General features: G+C 48.4%; 1 protein-coding gene across 1 annotated transcript in view; it reads right to left on the bottom strand.

Annotated features, from left to right (window-relative positions):
• Window positions 1-5,598, bottom strand: part of Scara3 (scavenger receptor class A member 3) — a 34,646-nt gene extending 29,048 nt beyond the window's left edge. The window contains exon 1 of the mRNA XM_028890020.2: window positions 5,335-5,598. Within this exon, the coding sequence (XP_028745853.1) occupies window positions 5,335-5,341 (7 nt within the window). The 5' untranslated portion in view covers window positions 5,342-5,598. The remainder of the gene's footprint in view (window positions 1-5,334) is intronic.
• Window positions 5,599-19,270: the final 13,672 nt, after the last annotated feature.

The following is a 19,270-nucleotide window of genomic DNA, read 5'->3' as shown; positions in this document are numbered from 1 at the left end:
ACCCCCTTCCATTCTCCTGAAACCCTCACGCCGAAGTCCCCGCCCCTTGGCCTCACTCTCCCCCATGCAGCCAGCTTCCTCACAGCCTGCTAAGTCCCCCTCACCTCTGATCACCACCAAAGGTACGAATCACCCCCCCACCCCACTTTCCAGGTTTAGTTCTTTGCCTGTGTCCTCAAGCATGCCTCTCAGCTTCATTGTGAGCTTACTCTCATCCTCTCACCCTCTGAAAGTAGGTTTCCCAACACAGGATAAAGTTAGAAGAGGAATAAAGTTATAGGTGAGCCTAGTGAGCGATGTCAAATGTGCCTTTTTCTGACAAGCCTTTCAGGTTCTCCAAGGACAACAGGGGGCACAAGGCTGCCCTGGCCCATGGCCTTCGGCGTCTCTTTGCAAGCCCTCGACTCTAGGCAAATCTGACCACCCGCCAGCCTACTTCCTCAAGTACCCAAGGCTCAACACTCACTGACACCACTTCTAGCCTCTCCCAAGCTCTCTGATCCAAGTTGCCCCACCCTTAACTCGTAACTGAAGCTTTTCTGAACATTCGTGCACTTGCCCTGGGACCCCGGAGTCCACTCCCCGTGGCCTCCCTTTGTCTTTCCCCGCCACCTGTCCTGATTACACAGTTAGCCACGTGGCTTCCTTCTCAGCTGCTGGGTCTCATCCCCCGAAGCAGGTCTCCCACAAAGATCGGCTGTCTGGAAGGGGTAGTGTGACATCCCAGAATAAGCAGCTGTCCCGACTGGGTTCAGATGGGAGTGAGGGTACTTTCCTTGAACTCTGCAAAAAGGTCTGCAGTCTCCAATAGAGATGTTGACATTACTGGAAACACTGGCCAGGACTTTGGGGAACTGTGTATGGGACACTCATTCTGGGTCCACTTGGGAAAGTGCCCAGTGAGACCCCAGGAGTTCACATCCAAGGCCAAGGAACATCCAAAAAGACAAAAAACAAAAACAAAACAAAACAAAAAAACCCAAAAACAAAAAACCCAAAAAACCAGCCAGAAAAGTACACAGGTATGTACTCTTTCCTTGATGCTTCTTTTGTAAGGCTGGTCACTTTCAGCCTCTTTTATAATAATTATGGGGTATAAACCTGTGTCCTAGCAAAAAGAAAGCTCCTTGAGAGGAAGGGTGGTATCCAAGCTCTTCTTTGTATCTTTCTTGGACTCTAGTCTCCAAGAGTACAAGAACCCTGGCATCTAACATCTGGTCAATACATGTTCACTAAATAGAAGCATGCATTTTATCAACTTCCTGGGCTCAATTCTGAGGATAGCATGGCATGATTCTTGATTTAAAAGATCTCAGCATAGTGTGTGTTTACAGTTAACACATGATTCAATAAACAAGTATTATGAGCTGTCTTGAGTGCAGAGAATGGGCAGACAGAATGCTTATGAAACCCCGTATTCTGATACCTCTCTGTGGCATCATCCAGCCTACTTGATGAGGGGAGTGGGCCCTGTGGTGTGCCGTAATAAAGCTTGTCTGCGCTAGACTGGGCTGACCTCAACACACACGCATGCACACACACACACGGGGCACAACATAATTGAATGCAGGTGGAGTGTATGCAAGAGTTCAGGGCCCATCCTACCACCCCAGACGCCAATTCTAACACCCAGACCAGCTGTGCATCCATGGGAACTGCCAAGCTACCCACCAGTGCCTGTTACAAGGCAGCGTGCTTTTTCCTCTCTTACAAATTAGCTCTGAGATACGAGTCTTCTGGTCTTAAAGTTACCACAGATGGAGAGCAGGGAAGAACTTTTGTGTGAGAAATTTTAATGGTTTGGAGCTGACCTCTAACATCCAAGTTCCTATGACCTCTGTGGCTCCTGCCATTAGCTCCTTGTTTTTGACCGTGGTCTCCTTTCTGGGCCCAGAATTCTGGGGATGGAGGCTATAGCCTGCTGCCTCATGAATGAGCATAACTTTTTTTCCAGGGCAAGCTGAGGGGTGGCCTTCACAGTGTGAAGTTTCTCAGCCTTTTGGCCAAAATCAAATGTCAATCACAGGATTGTATTTTTGTTTTACTAATTTATTTCTATTTCATACATGTAGGCAAAGTAGCCCACATGTAGGTCTGTGCACCATGTGTGTGCTTGGTGCTCTCAGAGGCCAGAAGAGGGCATCAAATCCCCTGGAACTGGAGTTACCGACAGCTGTGAGCCACCATACGGGTGTTGAGAATCAGAGCCCAGCACTCTGGAAGAGCAGCATTCTCATTTTATTTTATTTTCCCCCCACCCCCGGAGCTGAGGACCGAACCCAGAACCCAGAGCCTTGGGCTTGCTAGGCAAGCGCTCTACCACTGAGCTAAATCCCCAACCCCTAGCAGCCAGCATTCTTAACTACTGAACCGTCTCTCCAGTCCCACAGGGCCGTATTTTTTCCACCTCCTTTCCTCCCTGCCTGCTCTTACTCTGTGTTTCAGGATCCTCTCTCAGTTTTGGGGAATGGCTCCTGGAGAGTGCTGGAGCCTGACTATGCCCTTCTCGCATGGGCAGGCAGCTGAGCCACATGTCTCTCAGGGACAGAGACACACACCAAGCACATGCTTCCCGCCACTGCCCACCACATCACTTCTGCTCCCCAAGTGGTACTGGGGCCCAGAGCTCCCGGGCCTCATGGAACATTCAGGAGAAAGGGGCCCAGAGCCGGAAAAGACAAAGACCCGAACCGGGACTGGAGAGACACATCTGAGCTGCAGATTGGGCATCTTTGAAGTTTGAGCTTCTGCCTTTATAGCCAACCAGGCTCCTTCTGCGAGGCTCTGGGAGAGCTTTCTGTCATGCCCCTGTCACAGGTGGCTGTTAATGGCTCACAAGTCAGCGGGAAACTCTGAGGTGGGCTTGTCACCCAGAGGTTTGCAGCAGCTGTTTGCTCCTAGGTTTAGGTGTGAGAGAGGCCAGGTGCCAGCAGCTTACATAAAAAGACACCACCGCTACCTGGGAGGCCTGGCCAGCCACTGTCAGGCAGGAGCCCCCTCAGCAGAAAACATGTCGGCTGCCAGAGCAGGGCCCTGACTGACATTGGGGTGCTCAGCAGACCTGTTTTCTGGTTTAAATACTATGCCCACCAATGCTCCCTCCCTCCACAAAACATCACATCACTGTGTTTGCTTTGAGCAGGGGACGTTGTGGGTCTTTGCCACCAGATGTAATTGGAAGATTGGTGGGGCCTTGAAGGAGCCAGAAAAGCCAGCCTCCCTTGGGGAAGGGCCTCTTTGGAAAGTCCCCCTCCCTCCCTCAGAAGGGCACCATGCTTTTTTTCACTCCAGTGAGAAAAAAAAGCTTCACTCAGAAGATCACAAAGGCCAAATATCTGCTGTTTCCATTTACCCTGCCCTTTCCATCATAGGTAGAGGTGATGTCTCTTTCTGGCTGCTGGGCGAGAGGCATGCTGGGAGTCAATCATTTTCTCCCCTGGCAGCTCTGTACCCCTTGAGGCCCCTGGGTGTCTCGGGAAATCACTGAAGGTTTCTAAAGAGCTAACCTGAAGCTGGCGGAGGGGAGTTACCCTGGAATCTGGGGAGACACCAGAATTGGCGCAGGAGTGAGCAGGCAGGATTCACAGTCGCCTCCGTTCCTCACTGGGGAACCTCCTAAGAAATATTCATTCGAAATTGCTCTTTTGTCCCCAGCACAGTTTTGAGCCCTATCGTTGCCTTTTTATATTTTGTCTGCAATTGGGGGCCGGGGGTGGCGGGGGTCAAAAGCACTCTGAGAAACACAGCATCCTAGCACCATCGGCAAGGTCCAGGGCAGCCTGTGGCCCTGTGGACTATAGTGAGATGTGTCCTCAGAGTTTTCAGAAAACGGCCTCCCCCAGGACTACAGATGGGAGGAGAGCGCTCCAGGGATGCCGCAGCTAGGAGCAGGGGCCCATGGGCAAGGCTCTTCTTCATCTGCCAAGGGGACTCCCCAGGGCTGGTGGGAGTCCCACAACTGCTTGGCTCACCCAGGTCAGTCTAAGATCCCCCGAGGCCATCAGAAAGCATTGGCAGAATGTGCCAGACGCCTGAGGGACGGATGGAAGCAGAAAGGGATGGGTCTCTTCTGCACTGAAGGTTGGAGTCCTGGGCTCCAGACCCTTGGGCTAACAATGAGTTGTAGGCTGCTTTTCCATAGTACTAGCTGTGAAATTCCTGGGGCTCAATACAAAATGAAACTAGGGGAGAGGGGAGAATCCCCCGTTTAAAAAAAAAAAAAACATTATAAATTTCAAGATACCATAGGTGGTACCTTAAACAAAGTACGGGTCCCATGGGGGTACTGCAAATTCAGGGTTAACCCTATTCTCTGGGCCTCAGTCTCCTACGCTCTACAATGCAGAGTTTGAATTGAGTCAGGGAGCTGTCTGTGAGGCCCTTGTTTCTTCCTTCCCTTGAATGCCCAGTCCTTGAGTATCAAAGAGATAAACCACAGCTGCTCCAGATGAAACAGGCTGGACAGATGGGGCCTGACCTCTTGGCACAACGGCCCCTGCCCAGCTACACCTGAGAGGAGTTTGGAGCCCCGAACACCATCCCAAAGGTCCTCTTAGGAAGGGAAGCGTGGTGAGGTTCTCACTGTCGGAACTGCTAGAGGAAGGTTACCTGCAGGCGCCAGAAAGCGTACCCCCAACCTCATGATTCCTCCAAAGCCTGCTTCTCCCCTGGCTAGGAAGGGAGCTCTCCAGGACCCAGGAGCAGCAGCTTGGAATCAAGAAGGGTTTCTCCTTCCATCCCAACTCTGTCTGGCCCTCAGGGCTTGCTCGTGGTCCCCAGGTCAGAGGTCAGGGAGGGTCAGACAGGGTTCAGATGTCAGGAAGGACAGGACTCAGTTAGGACTCCGACTGGCATGATTGTCTTGAGGGGAAGGGGCCAAAGTTAGTGGAAGAGAGCAGCTTAAGCCTGGGTGGGGCCTGCAGGAGCCCTTGGGATGGGACCTCAGCTGTGATCTCCACCAAGCATCTTTCTGGGCTCCCTGGGAACCGGATCGGAATCTTCTCTAGACTTTAAATTTGTTTTGAGGGGTGAGCAATGGCGGGGAGGCCGGCACATCAAGGGCCATGTGTGAAGGTTCGTTCACCTTCACTCTCTTTCTCTCCCCCTTTCCCCGCCCCCGGACTCAGGACTCTTCCTGTCCCGTCCACCCTCCGCCACCTTCCGCCTCACTCTCTCTTCAAAGATAGTAAAAGAGGCAGGGGGGCCGACCTGGAACACCTTCTTCAGCTCTGGGGATTCTCAGCCCTCTTGCAGCCCAGGCGCCAGGGTGCCCCTGGCCCGTGCCTTGGAGGAAGAAGGATGGATGATCTCTGTGCTCCCAGGGAGTCTGCTTACCTTTCATGGTCCCTTCTGCACGGGCCTCTGCAGGGCCCAGTGGTGCTGGAGTAGCCTTGGATGGAGCAGGAAGCCGGGGTCCTCCCCAGGCAACGACCGCCGCCCCTAGGTACGGCCCGCGGGACTGGGGCTCGTGTGGGGATACATGCGGCGCTGTGTAGTTTCACAAGCGTGGCCGGAGGAGGATCCCGGGGGTCGCAGGCTGGGGCCGCCGCGCTGCCCGCCGGAGCCGGGCGAGCTGTGCTGCCCCGCGCCCGCCGCCGTCCTGGCCTCGCGCGCATCCCTCCCTCCTCCTCCCGCCCTCCCTCGTCGTCACCGCTTGGGCCCCAGCCCAGATCAACTTCCTTGATATTTTCAAAACTGCCGCGGCCGGGTCCCTTTGTGCCCCTGGTGCGCGGCGATGGGTGCGAGGAAGAGTTCGCCACTCCGGGGCATAGCACCGTTACCATGGTGGTGGGCGGGGACCGGGACCCTGGATTTCAGCCCTGCACAGTTCCCTCGCCCATCTGTAAAGAAGAGGGACCTGGAGGAGCAAGAATTATTAAGGACCAGTCCTCCGCCGCCGACTGTTGGTTTTGCACCGGTCTGTGCTCTCCCCAATACACACCCCCTGCACTGCAAGCTTCCGCTTCCAGGGAGCCCCTCAGTCCTGATAAACTGTAGTTGACACCTCTTGGTTGCAATGGCTCTCTGCCACTGTCAAGCTCAGTAATGTTGAACTTCTTGTCTGCACGGAAGAACTGTGTCTCGAGCACTCCCAAATCCCGTTACACGTGGCGGGGCCGCTGCTGTAAAGGATTCTAGAAGGAAAGCTATTTCAGACAATCAAGTTGATGCTGCTCATAAAGTCCCCTCTTGTGCGTTATTTTGCACTTAATGAGCCTATGTTAACCACGCGTGTACTAGTCACCTACCAGCTTCCAGATCCTGCCCTAAGTTGAGGGAAGGTGGGGAACACATCACCTGTCGTAAGGAATGGAAAGCCAGCAATTAAGCAATAATAGCCCAGAGATGGGGCCGGTGACAGCAGAGAGCAGGGACTCCAGAGTGAGGACAACCTAGCCTCTTCCCTTCTTGTGGCTGAAGAATGGAGACTGGAGATGGCAACACCGAGATTAACATAAAGAAAGCCAATTGGCGGAGGAGAGCTGGACTCCCCACCCCCCAACTCCCCGACCAGGTCTCTCTGACACAGACTTAGGAGAAATGGTGTTACCTAAATGACCTCCTGGCCCAGCACTTCGGGGCATTTCCCAAAAGGGCTTACTAGTCCATTCTCATTTTTAGGGTGGAGGGAGGCTTTACCTTTTCTTTTCTTTTTTCTTTTTTTAAAACTCTTTTCCTATTTCTAACATGTGTCCTGGTCTAGTTTTACTGCCCCCAAGATTTCACACCCACCCCTATCACATCCTGATTGCTACAGCCCTGCTGTATACTGTATACTCTCGCCCCTGCATGTCTTCCTCACTGAAGGCTGGACTAGAGCCCCGAGGGCCAGGGGTAGAGCAAGACGCTGCTCCTCATCCAGCAGACCAGAGAGGGCAAAGCTGCGCTCTGCTGGGCCCTGACCTGGAAGTCTACAGTTTGCAGACGGTGTCCCGGAGTATATCAACAGAAACTCACACCACCTGGAAAGAGGGAAGCCCAGACACTAAGTCTGCCACTCAAGTCCGGGATTCTGAGAGTCACAGCCTGCATCAGGGGACTTCTTTGGAAGTGCTGAGTAGACAGTCATATCCATCAAAAGGAACTTCATCTCAGGGGGTCGGTTGCTTCTTTATTAACTTGTTTGACCCTCTGTATTAATTATTTTCCTTGTTGCTATGGTGAAATAGTGACGAAACAGCTTAAGGGTTAAACAAAAAAGAGTTTCTTTCGGCTCCTGGTTGAGCACACATTCTACCACAGAAGGAAAAGCGTGCCGGCTTCTCCAGCTATGGCCACAGGAAGGTGAGGCATGTGGTCACATTGTGTCTACAATCAATAAGCAGAAAGAGGTGGATGCTGGTGTTTGCCTCACTTTCTCTTTTCTTCCCTTTTTCTTCTTCTTCTTTTTTTCTTCTTCTTTTTCTCTGTGTAGTTTTGGAGCCTGTCCTGGAACTCACTCTGTAGACCAGGTTGGCCTCAAACTCAGAGATTCCCCTGCCTCTGCCTCCTGAGTGCTGGGATTAAAGGCATGTGCCATCACCTGGCTTTCTTTCCATTTTATTCTATCTGGGATCCCACGCCCTGGGATGGTGCCACCCATATTTGGAGTGGCTCTTCCCACTCAGTTAAACCTCCCTGGAGACACCCTCACAGACACACACAGAACTCTGTTTCCTAGATGATCTGGGTCTTGTCAAGTTGACAAAATTAACCATCACACTCTCTCCACTGTCCTGTGAAATAAACACCACCCTTGTCTCTGTTATTCAAAGAGAATGAGCATGGGAAGGCTTAGTGGTGTATTTAGCTTGCTGGTCAGTGGGAATGGTGGGATTTGAACCCGGGCAGATTAAATTCAATACTTGTTAAAATACCATGAAAAGTGCTTAGATATTTGTGTATAGAATGAGTTTTAAAAGGAGCCCTTCATTTCACCCATGTTTTCAAAAGCTGGTGGGGTAAGGGTCTCACCCTTGTGTGAAGGAATAGGGAACCACTCCCAGGGCCTTTTTGGGCCTGAGGATATTTGCATCCTGGCCATTATCTGACCATGGAGGAACATGCATCATCAGTCCTGAAAACTGACTCTTCTGCTTGCAGATGGACCCTGGGTGAGCCCAGAAGGACCAGGGTCAGCCCCGGGGATGCAGAAGATATTCCATGGCCCAAAAGGACTCTGGGGAGAAGAACTCTGCTTTCTGGAGTGAGGAGGGGTTAGCATACACCAGGAGCTGCAGATCTGTGTGGTGTAGAGTGACAGAAAGAGGAAACCAGCAGAGCAGGGTCTCTCACCGCAAAGCGAGAGGGGAGCACGGGGGGGGGGGTGTCTAATAGAAGCCACGCCAGCCTTTGGCTGACCACTTTCAGCTGGGGCACCTCTCACTGAAGGATGAGGCTGCCAGGCCATTGGGAGAGGGTGAAAGCTGGGAGGTCAGAGCCGGGGCCTGGGTGGCAGTAGTTAGAGAGGGGTGGGGAGACTCTTTGGTACCGTTTTCACCTCCCGCTGCGGAAGGCTGTGGATGGCTGCACACACACAGGCCACCTGGGTTGAAAGTCAAAAGAAATGGCTAAAGGCCAGAGTCTTTTCCAGGGAGAAGTATGACCACTGATGGTTGATGCACCAGGGATTTATGGAGACGGGGAGCCCAGCGTTCCCGAGAAGTGTTACCAACCCCCTGCTTTCAAGACTTCCAGAGAGTTCCGTGGTCACCATCAGTTGTCTTCCACTTGAGGCAAAAGTCCTTCTTCACTCTTCCTGCAAGCTTCACTCTTCCTGCTCGGCCTCTGGCTCACCCCCTCCCCGGCGCCTGCTGCTCTCTTGCGCACCCCCCATCTCCCACCAAGGGAGCCTCTGGCAGCATCTCCACTTTTCTTGCTACCTGCCACAGAAGCTTCAGTGCTCAGGAGTCTCCCCCGCTCCTCCTGATCACCACACAGAGCAGTCTTTCCACACCCCACAACCTCTTCGGCCCTGTGTAGTGAACACCATCAACGGATGTTACTCAGAGCGCTGCTGAGAACCAGAACCAATAAGACACTCATTTAGTGATTTCCCCCCTTTGTGCTCAGGGAATGGGTCCTCAGGCCCTCGGTGGAAGGACATCTGAAGCTGTAGACAGCACAAACCACAGATACTTGTTTGTTCCTATACATAGACCTATGGTAAAACTTAACTCATAAGTTAGACATAGTAAAAGACGGATAGTAAGTACAATAAAATGGAACAATTATTAAAATATTGTGTTTAAAGTTATGTGAGTGTCGTCAGTTTCTCTTAGCTACCTGATTGCACTTAGTACAGGCCAACTGGTGTGTAAGATTCACACCACAGATGTGCTAGACAAAGACCTAAGAGTGTAAAAATGTCATAATTATCACTAGTCTGTTAACTAAAAGTAAATAAGAGCAATGATAGTTTAAGTTACTTGTAGCCATACTGTGCACCTAAACAGGAAAAAAAGAACATAAAATGTGAATATTCCAAAATAAAGTATAAATTGAATACAATTATAGTATCTTTTTAAACTAGGAAACATCATTTTTAAATTCATACAAACGATTTCATATGCAAGAACTGAAAAAAATTAAAGGAAAATTTATGTAATTGCACAATGTATTCCACACATGTAAAGAAACCAATCAGATGAACAGATTAGGAAGTCTGATACAGTTCTAAGTTTGTTTGAGAAACTTCATGTACATAGAAATGACATATTAATTTGGCAAAGAAGGGTAGTGTGATGGTTCATCCCAGTTGTCAACATGATGAAATCTAGAATCTCTTGGAGTCAGGCATCTGGGTATGCTTGCAGGGACTTTTCTTAATTAGGTCAATTGAAGTAAGTGGACCTGCCCACTGTGGGTGGCATCACTCCCTAGGCTGGATCCTGGACTGTAGAGAAAGAAGAAAGCGAGCTGAGCACTGGTCTTCCTAGCTCCCTGCTTCATGACTGTGGATGCGATGTGACCAGTTACTTTAAGCTCCCGTTGCTATGACTTCCGAGCCATAGCAGACTGCACCCTGAAACTGTGAGCCTAAACAAGCACTTTCTCCCGTTAGCCGCTTTTGTCAGAGTATTTTACCATAGCAAATGGATGAAGACAGTTTCTCTGACAACAATGTTACAGATCAGGTTACTAATCTAGAATAAAATAAGCCAGACCACTATTCTACCGCCCCCCCCCCGCCCCTACACACACACTCGTACACGTGGAGTCACACGCATGCATTTCATTTTGGTTGGATATAAAAAGAACACAATAGAAGCTAAATGAAGACGAGGAGGGTAGTGGTCTGTCTTTGAGTTGAAGGAAGAATTTCTCAAACAAGACAGGAAACGCAGCGACTAAAGAAAAATATAAACACATTTTATTTGTGTAAAAACATGAGACTGCCCCCACAATCAAAGGAAAAAGACAAGTACATGATAGTTTGCTAGAAAACGGGGCTGGAGATAGGGCTCTGGGGTTGAGAACCCTTGGTGTTCTTCCAGAGGTTTCAAGTTTGGATCTCAGCACTCATATCAAGCAGTCCACAACCACCTAGAACTCTAAGTCCAGGGCATCTGACACCCTCTTCCACCTCCCTGGGCACATGACACACACACAAATACATACAGACACATAAATAAAAATAAAATAAATCTAATTTATTTACTAGATTTAATAAATTTATTTGTTTATTAGATTTATTAGATTAATAATTTATTTAGTAAAAAATAAGATAAAATCTAAAAGAAAGAGAACTTGGCTGGGCTATGGTGGCACATGCCTTTAATCCCAGTACTCAGGAGGCAGAAGCAGGCATATCTCTGTGAGTTCAAGGCCAGCCTGGGCTACAGAGTGACTTCCAGGAAAGGTGCAAAGCTACACAGAGAAAACCTGTCTCGAAAAACCAAAAAAAAAAAAAAACAAAAAAAAAACAAAAAACAAAAAACAAACCAAAGAAAAGAAAGAAAGAAGAACCTGGAACACACAAAGGATTACTTTCCTTGCTTTTCTTTGTTTACTTAAAATTGTTAGAAAAACACAAATAACTTGTTAAAATAAACACACAATATGGATAGCCAAGACACAGTAAAGGAAATTTTATTTCAAAACAAGGAGTTGAAACCAGTAAATATACAAATTTTTGCGACAGCTAATGCCTGCCTCTCTGTCTCTGTCTCTGTCTGTCTCTCTGACTCTCTCCCTGTCTCTGTATCTCTCTTTCTCTTTTATCCTGAGGCAGGGTCTCATTAAAAAGCCCAGGCTGGTCTGAACTTGCTATGTAGCTCAGGCTGGCCTCCCTCAAACTCATGATACTGACAGGCAACTAGTGTTGGTGGAAGATGTTACTTTTCAACTCACCCAACTGGCACATCCAAAGGACAGCATCTATCATGGTGGTCATGTTGGGGGAAGGGGCATTCTTAGAGAAGCTGAAGTCCCAGAAACCCTTGGAGGAAAGTCAACAGACAATGTATCTGAACATTAAGAACAAGTGGCGCACACCTTTAATCCCAGCACTCGGGAGGCAGAGGCAGGCAGATCTCTGTGAGTTCGGGTCAGCCTGGTCTACCAAGTGAGTTCCAGGAAAGGCACAAAGCTACACAAAGAAACTCTGTCTCGAAAAACCAAAAAAAAAAAAAAAAAAAAAAAAAAAAAAAGAATGAGTCCTCTCCAGTGCACAGGGACCAGAGTTTGCATGTCCAGAACCCACATCCAGACATGTCCACGCCCATCTGAGATCTCAGTGCTCCTACAGAGAGATGGGAGTGTGGCTAGGCTGGTACAAAGCAGAGAACAAGAGATCCTGTCCCAAACAAGGTAGAAGGTGAGGACTTACACCCAAGGTTGTTCTCTGACCTCCACTCATGGTCCATGGAACACATACAACAAACCCATACACCCTTACGGGAACATGTGCACACACTTCACACATAGAGTTTTTTTTAAAAAAAGAATGAGCTGTCTGCTTCTGCTTCATCTTTCAGTATGTTCACCTTGTTGGGAGCAACAAGGGCATCAATAAATTCAGAGTCATGTGGAAGGTCGTGATTTATGGTAGTGCTTAGACAGGCAAAATTGGATTAAGAGAATGATTGGATAAAACATATTTAGTTTTACCATGGGATGCTGTGAAGCTACCCAGAAATATGGGTTAGGTTTTCCTATGTATTGACTCAGAGTGATGTCAATGATATTTCATTAGGTGGAAGAGAGCAAGTTGCATATGATTTAATACTGTTTTAAAAACTATGTATGTATGTGCAGTACCTGAGGAGGCCAGAAGAGGGAGTTAGATCACCTGGAACTGGAGTTAGAGGCTGTTGTGTGCCACCATGTAGGTGCTGGAAACTGAACTTAGGTCCTCTGCAAGAGCAGCAAGTGCTTGCTGTTAACTGCTGAGCCATCTCTTCAGTGTTTTTAATGTTTAATATATATATTTTGTTTTTTTCGAGACAGGGTTTCTCTGTGTAGCTTTGCGCCTTTCCTGGAGCTCACTTGGTAGCCCAGGCTGGCCTCGAACTCACAGAGATCCGCCTGGTTCTGCCTCCCGAGTGCTGGGATTAAAGGCGTGCGCCACCACGCCCGGCCCAATGTTTAATATTTTTAAAAAGAAGAGAAAAAGGTCAACAATCTACTTTTTACTTACATAGTTGTTTGTAAACACACACACTACATGCAAATGTATGCTTATAAATGAACATCTACTACTTTAGAAGCATGAAATTCAAAGAGAAGCTGACAATAAGACAGACAAAGAAAGGAAGATGGTTACTGACTGTGTATCCTTTCCTTTAAATCTTTGAAGGAATGTGGAGCCAGAAGTGTCTTGTGTCTTTGTGTCCTCCAAGCTTGCCCCACAGGTCAGTTTACATCAGTGTGAGAAGCATATTATGTAGTCGGAAGGTTTCTCTGGTCCAACCCAGCCCCAAGGTCCTGCAGCTGCTTATAAAATAATCACTCAGTGGCTTAATATTATTTACACACTGTATGGTCTATGGCAGACCTCTTGGTAGCAAGCTCTTATATCTTAAATTAACCCATTTTTATTAATCTATGTTTTGCCACATGTTCTGTGGCTTACTGACATGCCTGTCTACTGGCATGTTGTTCCTTGGGCGGCAGGCTGGTATCTCTCTAGATTCTGCCTTTCTCTTTCCTGTCTCTCTTCTTGGATTTCCCACCTGTCTCTAAGCTGCCTTGTCATAGGCCAAAGCAGCTTATTTACTAACCAATGGGAACAACATATATTCATAGCATACAGAAAGATATCCCCCAGCAACAGTATTGTGTATTTTGTGTATTATATAAAAATGAGCAAAGACAGGGCCCAGGAAATCACAAATAGAAAGTGTGTGCTACTGTCCCACATGGGCACTCAACCAGGTGTCCTTTGTTTAGCCTAAAGCCACACATAAAGGCAAAGTGGAGCGTGTTTGGGGCAGGGATGAAGAGAGTTAGGCATTTGACACCCCATATGAAGAGGTTGAAGGAAACATGGGGACGGCCAGACACATTTTGGACTTTCAGATGTTTGGCCAGTTGGCTCGTGGAAGAAAGGACAACATATCACATATTGTCTTAGAAAGAAGACATAGGAGGCAACTGCAGGGGCTTCAGCCAGAGTGGGCAAATACCGGCTAGGGTTCCTCTGAGTCCTCTTCCCCCACGCTCTCTGTAAAGGGAATAACACTACACACTAGGACAGAGAAGATCAAACGCAGCAAAGACTAAGCCAACAATTTGCAAATTGTGTTTCTAAACTGTGGCTGCTTTTACTTGGATGCATACACATATAATATATGTATTGATATATATTAATATAAAATTATATATGTACTAATATATTAATATAAAATATATTACAAATATATTGTGTATGTATTCAGATGATGTAGCAGATGAATTCAATCATAACTGCTGGGTGGGGGGACTCAGCTATTGGTAATTTGAATATAATTTAATTAATTTTAAGACAGGGTCTTGTGTATCTCAGGCTGGCCTCAAACTTGTTACATAGCTGATGTTCTTGAACTCCTGATCCTCTTGCCTTCACCTCCTGAGTGCTGGGATTGCAGGCATGTGCCATCACTGGAGTATTCTGGATATTGTATCCAGATCCTCATGCATGCTAGGCAAGCCTACCAACTGAGATATGTTCCTAGTCCTCACTGGTAAGTCCATTGTTTAGCCATTGGCTGGTTCCATAGAAATGCATAGATCTGGGGGTTGGGGATTTAGCTCAGTGGTAGAGTGCTTGCCTAGCAAGCACAAGGCCCTGGGTTCGGTCCTCAGCTCTGGGGGGGAAAAAAGCATAGATCTGAAGAAGTAATAATTGGAGTTTAGGTAACTGTAGAAAAATAAGTCTCAATCTGAGGCAGATCTGTGGGTCGCTTGTTTTTCAAGGCTCATTAGCTTAACATTTGAAGATAAAGGCTGGGATTGAGAAATTTTGAAGTGAGATAGAGTGTAGCCTGTTTGCAGTACAAGGAATGATAAGTTTGTTTAAGGAACATTTATCTGTTTCAAGCACATAATAAGCAATTCACGATTGACTGGCCACAGCTCTCTCTCCTGGGCAATCTCAAATGGGAAGATGAGAAGGACCAATTGATGAGATATTTCTGGACCTCGGTGATGCCTAGAAAAGATGCTGAGGCTTCTTCTTCATAAACCCTTAGCAGATTCAGTTATTTATAATTTTATGGCCCATGATGTCATCATGGGCCCGTGATTGACTTAACGTACCCTTAAATAATTACTGCCTAAAGAATGATTCTTAATGTGGGTCGCGAGACTCTGCTCATGTCCATTTCTACTTTGTTTTGTTGGTAACTGAAGTCTCCTGGTTGCATGCTGAGTTCACTGAGCTGGCTAATGGCAGGGCTGTGGGGTGTGTAGGAAGGGCACCAAGTGAAAACTCAGATGCAAAGACATTTGGGCAGCCCGAGATGCTGAGCAAAGCTTAAAGAGAAAAGGAGATCGCCACAAAGCTCTTCACTTACTCCAGCACTCTTCCCCCACAACCTCACAGAAAAGAAACCAGCTGACTGCCCCAGTCACAGCTGTACAGGTCCACGGTGGGAGAACAGTGGGAAACAGCAACCCCAGCCGACAAGCTGATGAACCCTGTGAATCAGCCCATGACTCAGCATCTAGCTCAACGCTAATGAGGAGTATTTAGGACAAGGAAGTGGGTGGTCCTATTCTGCTCTGCGTGGTCATGTCACTCTGGGCATTGGCAGGCTCAGAGCTGGGTTTTGGGAGGTTTCAAGAGCAGCAAAGTCAGAAGGTCAAAGCCTGGAAGAGTCTGCAAACGATGACATACACGGACCTTCCAGCTCCAGGCCTCTGAGGGAAGCAGACTGAGTTGCTTTCCACCATCAGAAGGCCTTTGGGAGACATAACTAGGATTTCTTTGTGTGGTTCTGAGGACAGAATTGAGCTTAGGGACAGCCCTGACAGGAGCCAGTAGGCTTCAGCCAAGATGCCCTAAGTATCAATGGCTAAAGAACTAAAGAACTCAATTGTAGCTAGAGTTTTCCTGCCTTGCCCACAGTCAGGACAAATCTCTGTCACCTGCCAGTCCCACAGCGGCTCAGACCCAACCAAGTAAACACAGAGACTTATATTGGTTACAAACTGTATGGCCGTGGCAGGCTTCTTGCTAACTGTTCTTATAGCTTAAATTAATCCATTTCCATAAATCTATACCTTGCCACATGGCTCGTGGCTTACCGGCATCTTCACATGCTTCTTGTCATGGCAGCAGCTGGCAGTGTCTCCTTCTGCCTTCCTGTTCTTTCTTTTCTCCTCTCTGTTAGTCCCCCCTATACTTCCTGCCTAGCCACTGGCCAATCAGTGTTTTATTTATTAACCAATCAGAGTAATTTGACATACAGACCTTCCCACATGTTTACAAGGGAAGTAGCTAGTTCTCAGGTTGGGGGCATCCAAATAGAAGCAACGGAGCACCTGACAGGGATGCTGAGTAGGAAGGAGATCTTACGTGAGGGTCAAACCAGCTGTCTGTGGCAATTCTCCTAGAATACTGAAAAGCCAGGGCTGGGGAGATGAAGTAGTTCATCCAATGCAGGCATGAGGACCTGGGTCAGATCCCTGGTACCTGCGTAAAAAGTGGCCCGGACTCATAATCTCAGAGGTGGGGAGGTAGAGACAGGAGGCTCCTAGGGCTCATTGGTGAGCTGCTGGCCTAGCCTACCTAGTGAGTTTCACGCCAGTGAGAGATCCTGTCTAAAGCACGCACAGTTGGGCTCTACCCGAGAAGGGACGTTCGAGGTTGTCCTGTGGTCTCACATGTGCATGCATATGCATCTGCACACACGAGCACATCCGCAAACACACAGAAGCACACACGAATCAAGTGGTGCCGTCAAGATCTGTGCCGTGCCGGAGGTTCCGCTCTCTCTGGTTTTACGTCCTCTCCTTCAGGACTGCTTCCTTCCTACGAGTGTGCTCTCTGAGCTGGAACGCAGTAGGGCTGTCGGGCTCAGCTTTGTTAGTTACGGCCCCTCTCAGCCATGCTTCATGTCCAGTAACTTGACTTCAGAGGTTTGGGGTTAATTCCGCAAATGCTGAGTTAGCCTAAATGAATCCTCTGCCCAGTATGTGAGAAACGAGTAACGGGATGGGAGCGATTTCTACTTCCTAAGATGGCCTGAACTGACATTCAGGGGTGTGGGGCTCGACGGCATTGCCGACACTCTCTAGAGGCTGAGGCAGAAACGGTATGATGGGAGAGCAAGCCCAAGGGCAGAAATGGATGCACATGCTAGTGCAACTTATCGCCACTGCCAATATCCAGACAACTCCCTTTGCTCTAGTTCCGTGTGCAAATAAGCTTTGGACTGTAATTTGCTTCCATGTAGTCTCAATTTATAATCAGTCCCTACTGAATCATTTTCCACTTCCTGTTGTACCGTCTATCATATTTTCAGTCCTACAAATTCAAGAACCAAAAGAGAAACTGAATGTTCATCCAAGGAGGCCGTGAACTTCTGGGGTGGATCTGGCGCCCAATGTCCAGAAACATATATCCACATAAGACCTGAGAAAGCTTTAAAAAAAAAGGGGGGGGGGTCTAAACACACAAAAATGGAGCCAAACACGGCTTCCTACTCTTGTGTCTCCCATGCTGGCCATGGTACAGAGACATGTCTCCCAGCAACTACCTATGTGCCTGAGCGGCCAGTGTGCAATGAGCCATGCGACAGGTTTAAGGTTTTGCTCATGCAAACAGAAAAAGTTAAAGATACACAGTAAAGCAGGTTCAGATGGGGGAAAAAAAAAGATTTGTGCCAGTTTTCTCAAAGTTGGATTTCCAAATCATGCATACTTGGGAACTGGAGAAAAGCGGCCACTTGTAATCGTGGCCGGGGAATCCTTATCGTCCTCTTCCCGGATCCCCTACCTCAGCTGACTAAGGCAGATCTTCTTGCCTGACCTCCAAAGAGCAGTTCTTACAGATATAGCTATTGTAGTCTCTGCCCACAACATCCAGCAATGGGGCTGTGGAACAAAAAAGTTACAAGGACACCAGTGTCCACGGAAAATGTAGCTGTTACTGAGAATTCTTTTTTTTTTTTCTTCTTCTTCTTCTTCTTCTCCTTAAGGAAAAACAAAGAAGTTTCTAGGGGATAAAAATCCCCCAAGGTTCTGTTGACGCTGTTCTTTGGTTAGTTATCTTCTCAAACTTGGCGTTGGATCAGGCTAGCTAAAGGAAGTCCTAGAGAGGACACATTTCAAACCCACCCTTCCCAGACGGAAGAAAATAAAGCCCGAGGGCAATGTGGTTCATCCAAAGGCACCGGGTGCCTCTAGGCACAACTGGGACGGTAGCCAGCCCTAGCCCACTTCTGCCTAGGCCTAGACACTTCCTGTAGGCTGCCTTTTGGGAAAGGTCCAGATCACCATAGCCTCTGGCCTTGGGCAAGTGGAAAGCTGGCCTCCCGCGCGCTGTTCTTTTACAGACATGAAAGGGACGCCCAGGCCCTGACAACACGTCTCTCCTTCAAACCCTTTCTCTTGTACACAAAATTCAACGCCTGCCACCCAAACGGCCTTACCTGCCCTGGGGCCTCACCAGCTTGAGCGGAATGCCAGGCTCTTGCCCTGTCTCTTGACACACAAATGTTCCAGAGTCCAGAGTGGGAAGCTTGGTTCCTTCTCCAAGAAGTAGCAACATGGTAGAGGCTCCTAGACTGTTCTTTCTCTCCAGAGATCCCAGTAACAGATGTTCCTGCTCTCCCAAGAAAACAGCTGGGGAACGTCTCAGCACCTCTGGACACAGACCAGCTACTTCATCAGCAGGGCCTAGTGGAGAACTTCCACGACAGGCTCCTTGTCCAGAAACCGATGTGAATGACAAGTCTGGGACAAAGTAGTCTTTGCTTTAAATTTCTTATGAGTGTATATATTAATTATACATAATAATGAGTTCAATAGTGACGTTTCCGTACATGTATATAATGCATTTTGATCTTATTCAGACACCTCCGTTTACTCTTTCTTATCCTCTCCCGCCTCCCATAATCTCTTCTTTCTCTTCTCTTCCTCTCTCATGAGTTTCCTTAGGGTTGCTTACAGGAGCATGGAGAGGCAAGTTATTTACAGAAACCCGGGCACCTTACCCGTGGCCATACCACTGAAGAAAGTGGAACAGTGTACTTGAAAGTCGGTGCGAGGTTCCTAGGGCCAGAACCAGTGAAGCCCACCCCGCTTGACTGGGTCCCAGTGGCATGGGAACGATGCTGAGGTTCTATGGATCCCAGAGACAGGGAAGGCCTTCTGGACTCCTGGTGTATAATTTGTTCATTTCTTAACCCGTTTCTGTTTCCTGCATCTGTCTGCCAAGGGACAGGCAGCCCAGCGCGGCGTTTAGAGAGCCAAGTATTTCCTAACACAATGCCTTGTGTTATCCTCAGTGTTTCTGATACTCTCCCATTTAAATGGGGGAAAAGAAAGCGGTTAATGGGTTAATGTGGAAGATGGATGTGCAATGGAGTGGACCGTGATTAGGCCAGAGTAGTGTGTGTACCATCTTCCTCTAAGGCTCTTCTTCTGTTAGGGCCTGGCTGTGAGGCCTCCGGTAGCACGCAGTGAAAAGAGCAGCCAGCTAGCTAGGGTCCCTCTGGCACCGGCAGTGTCATTTGTGATGCCCATGCGCCCCCCGGTGCCCCCCGCCGAGTCCTGCACCCCCCACCCCCACCTCCAGGCTTCCAGAAAGCTCCTGGTGCATTCCCCGGCATTCTCTGGGCGTGAGTCATGCAGGTTTGCAGCC

Source organism: Peromyscus leucopus, chromosome 9, assembly GCF_004664715.2.
Source record: "Peromyscus leucopus breed LL Stock chromosome 9, UCI_PerLeu_2.1, whole genome shotgun sequence".
Lineage (NCBI taxonomy): Eukaryota > Metazoa > Chordata > Mammalia > Rodentia > Cricetidae > Peromyscus > Peromyscus leucopus.
Note: the sequence above shows the minus strand (reverse complement) of the source record. Positions and strands in the feature narration are given on the sequence as shown.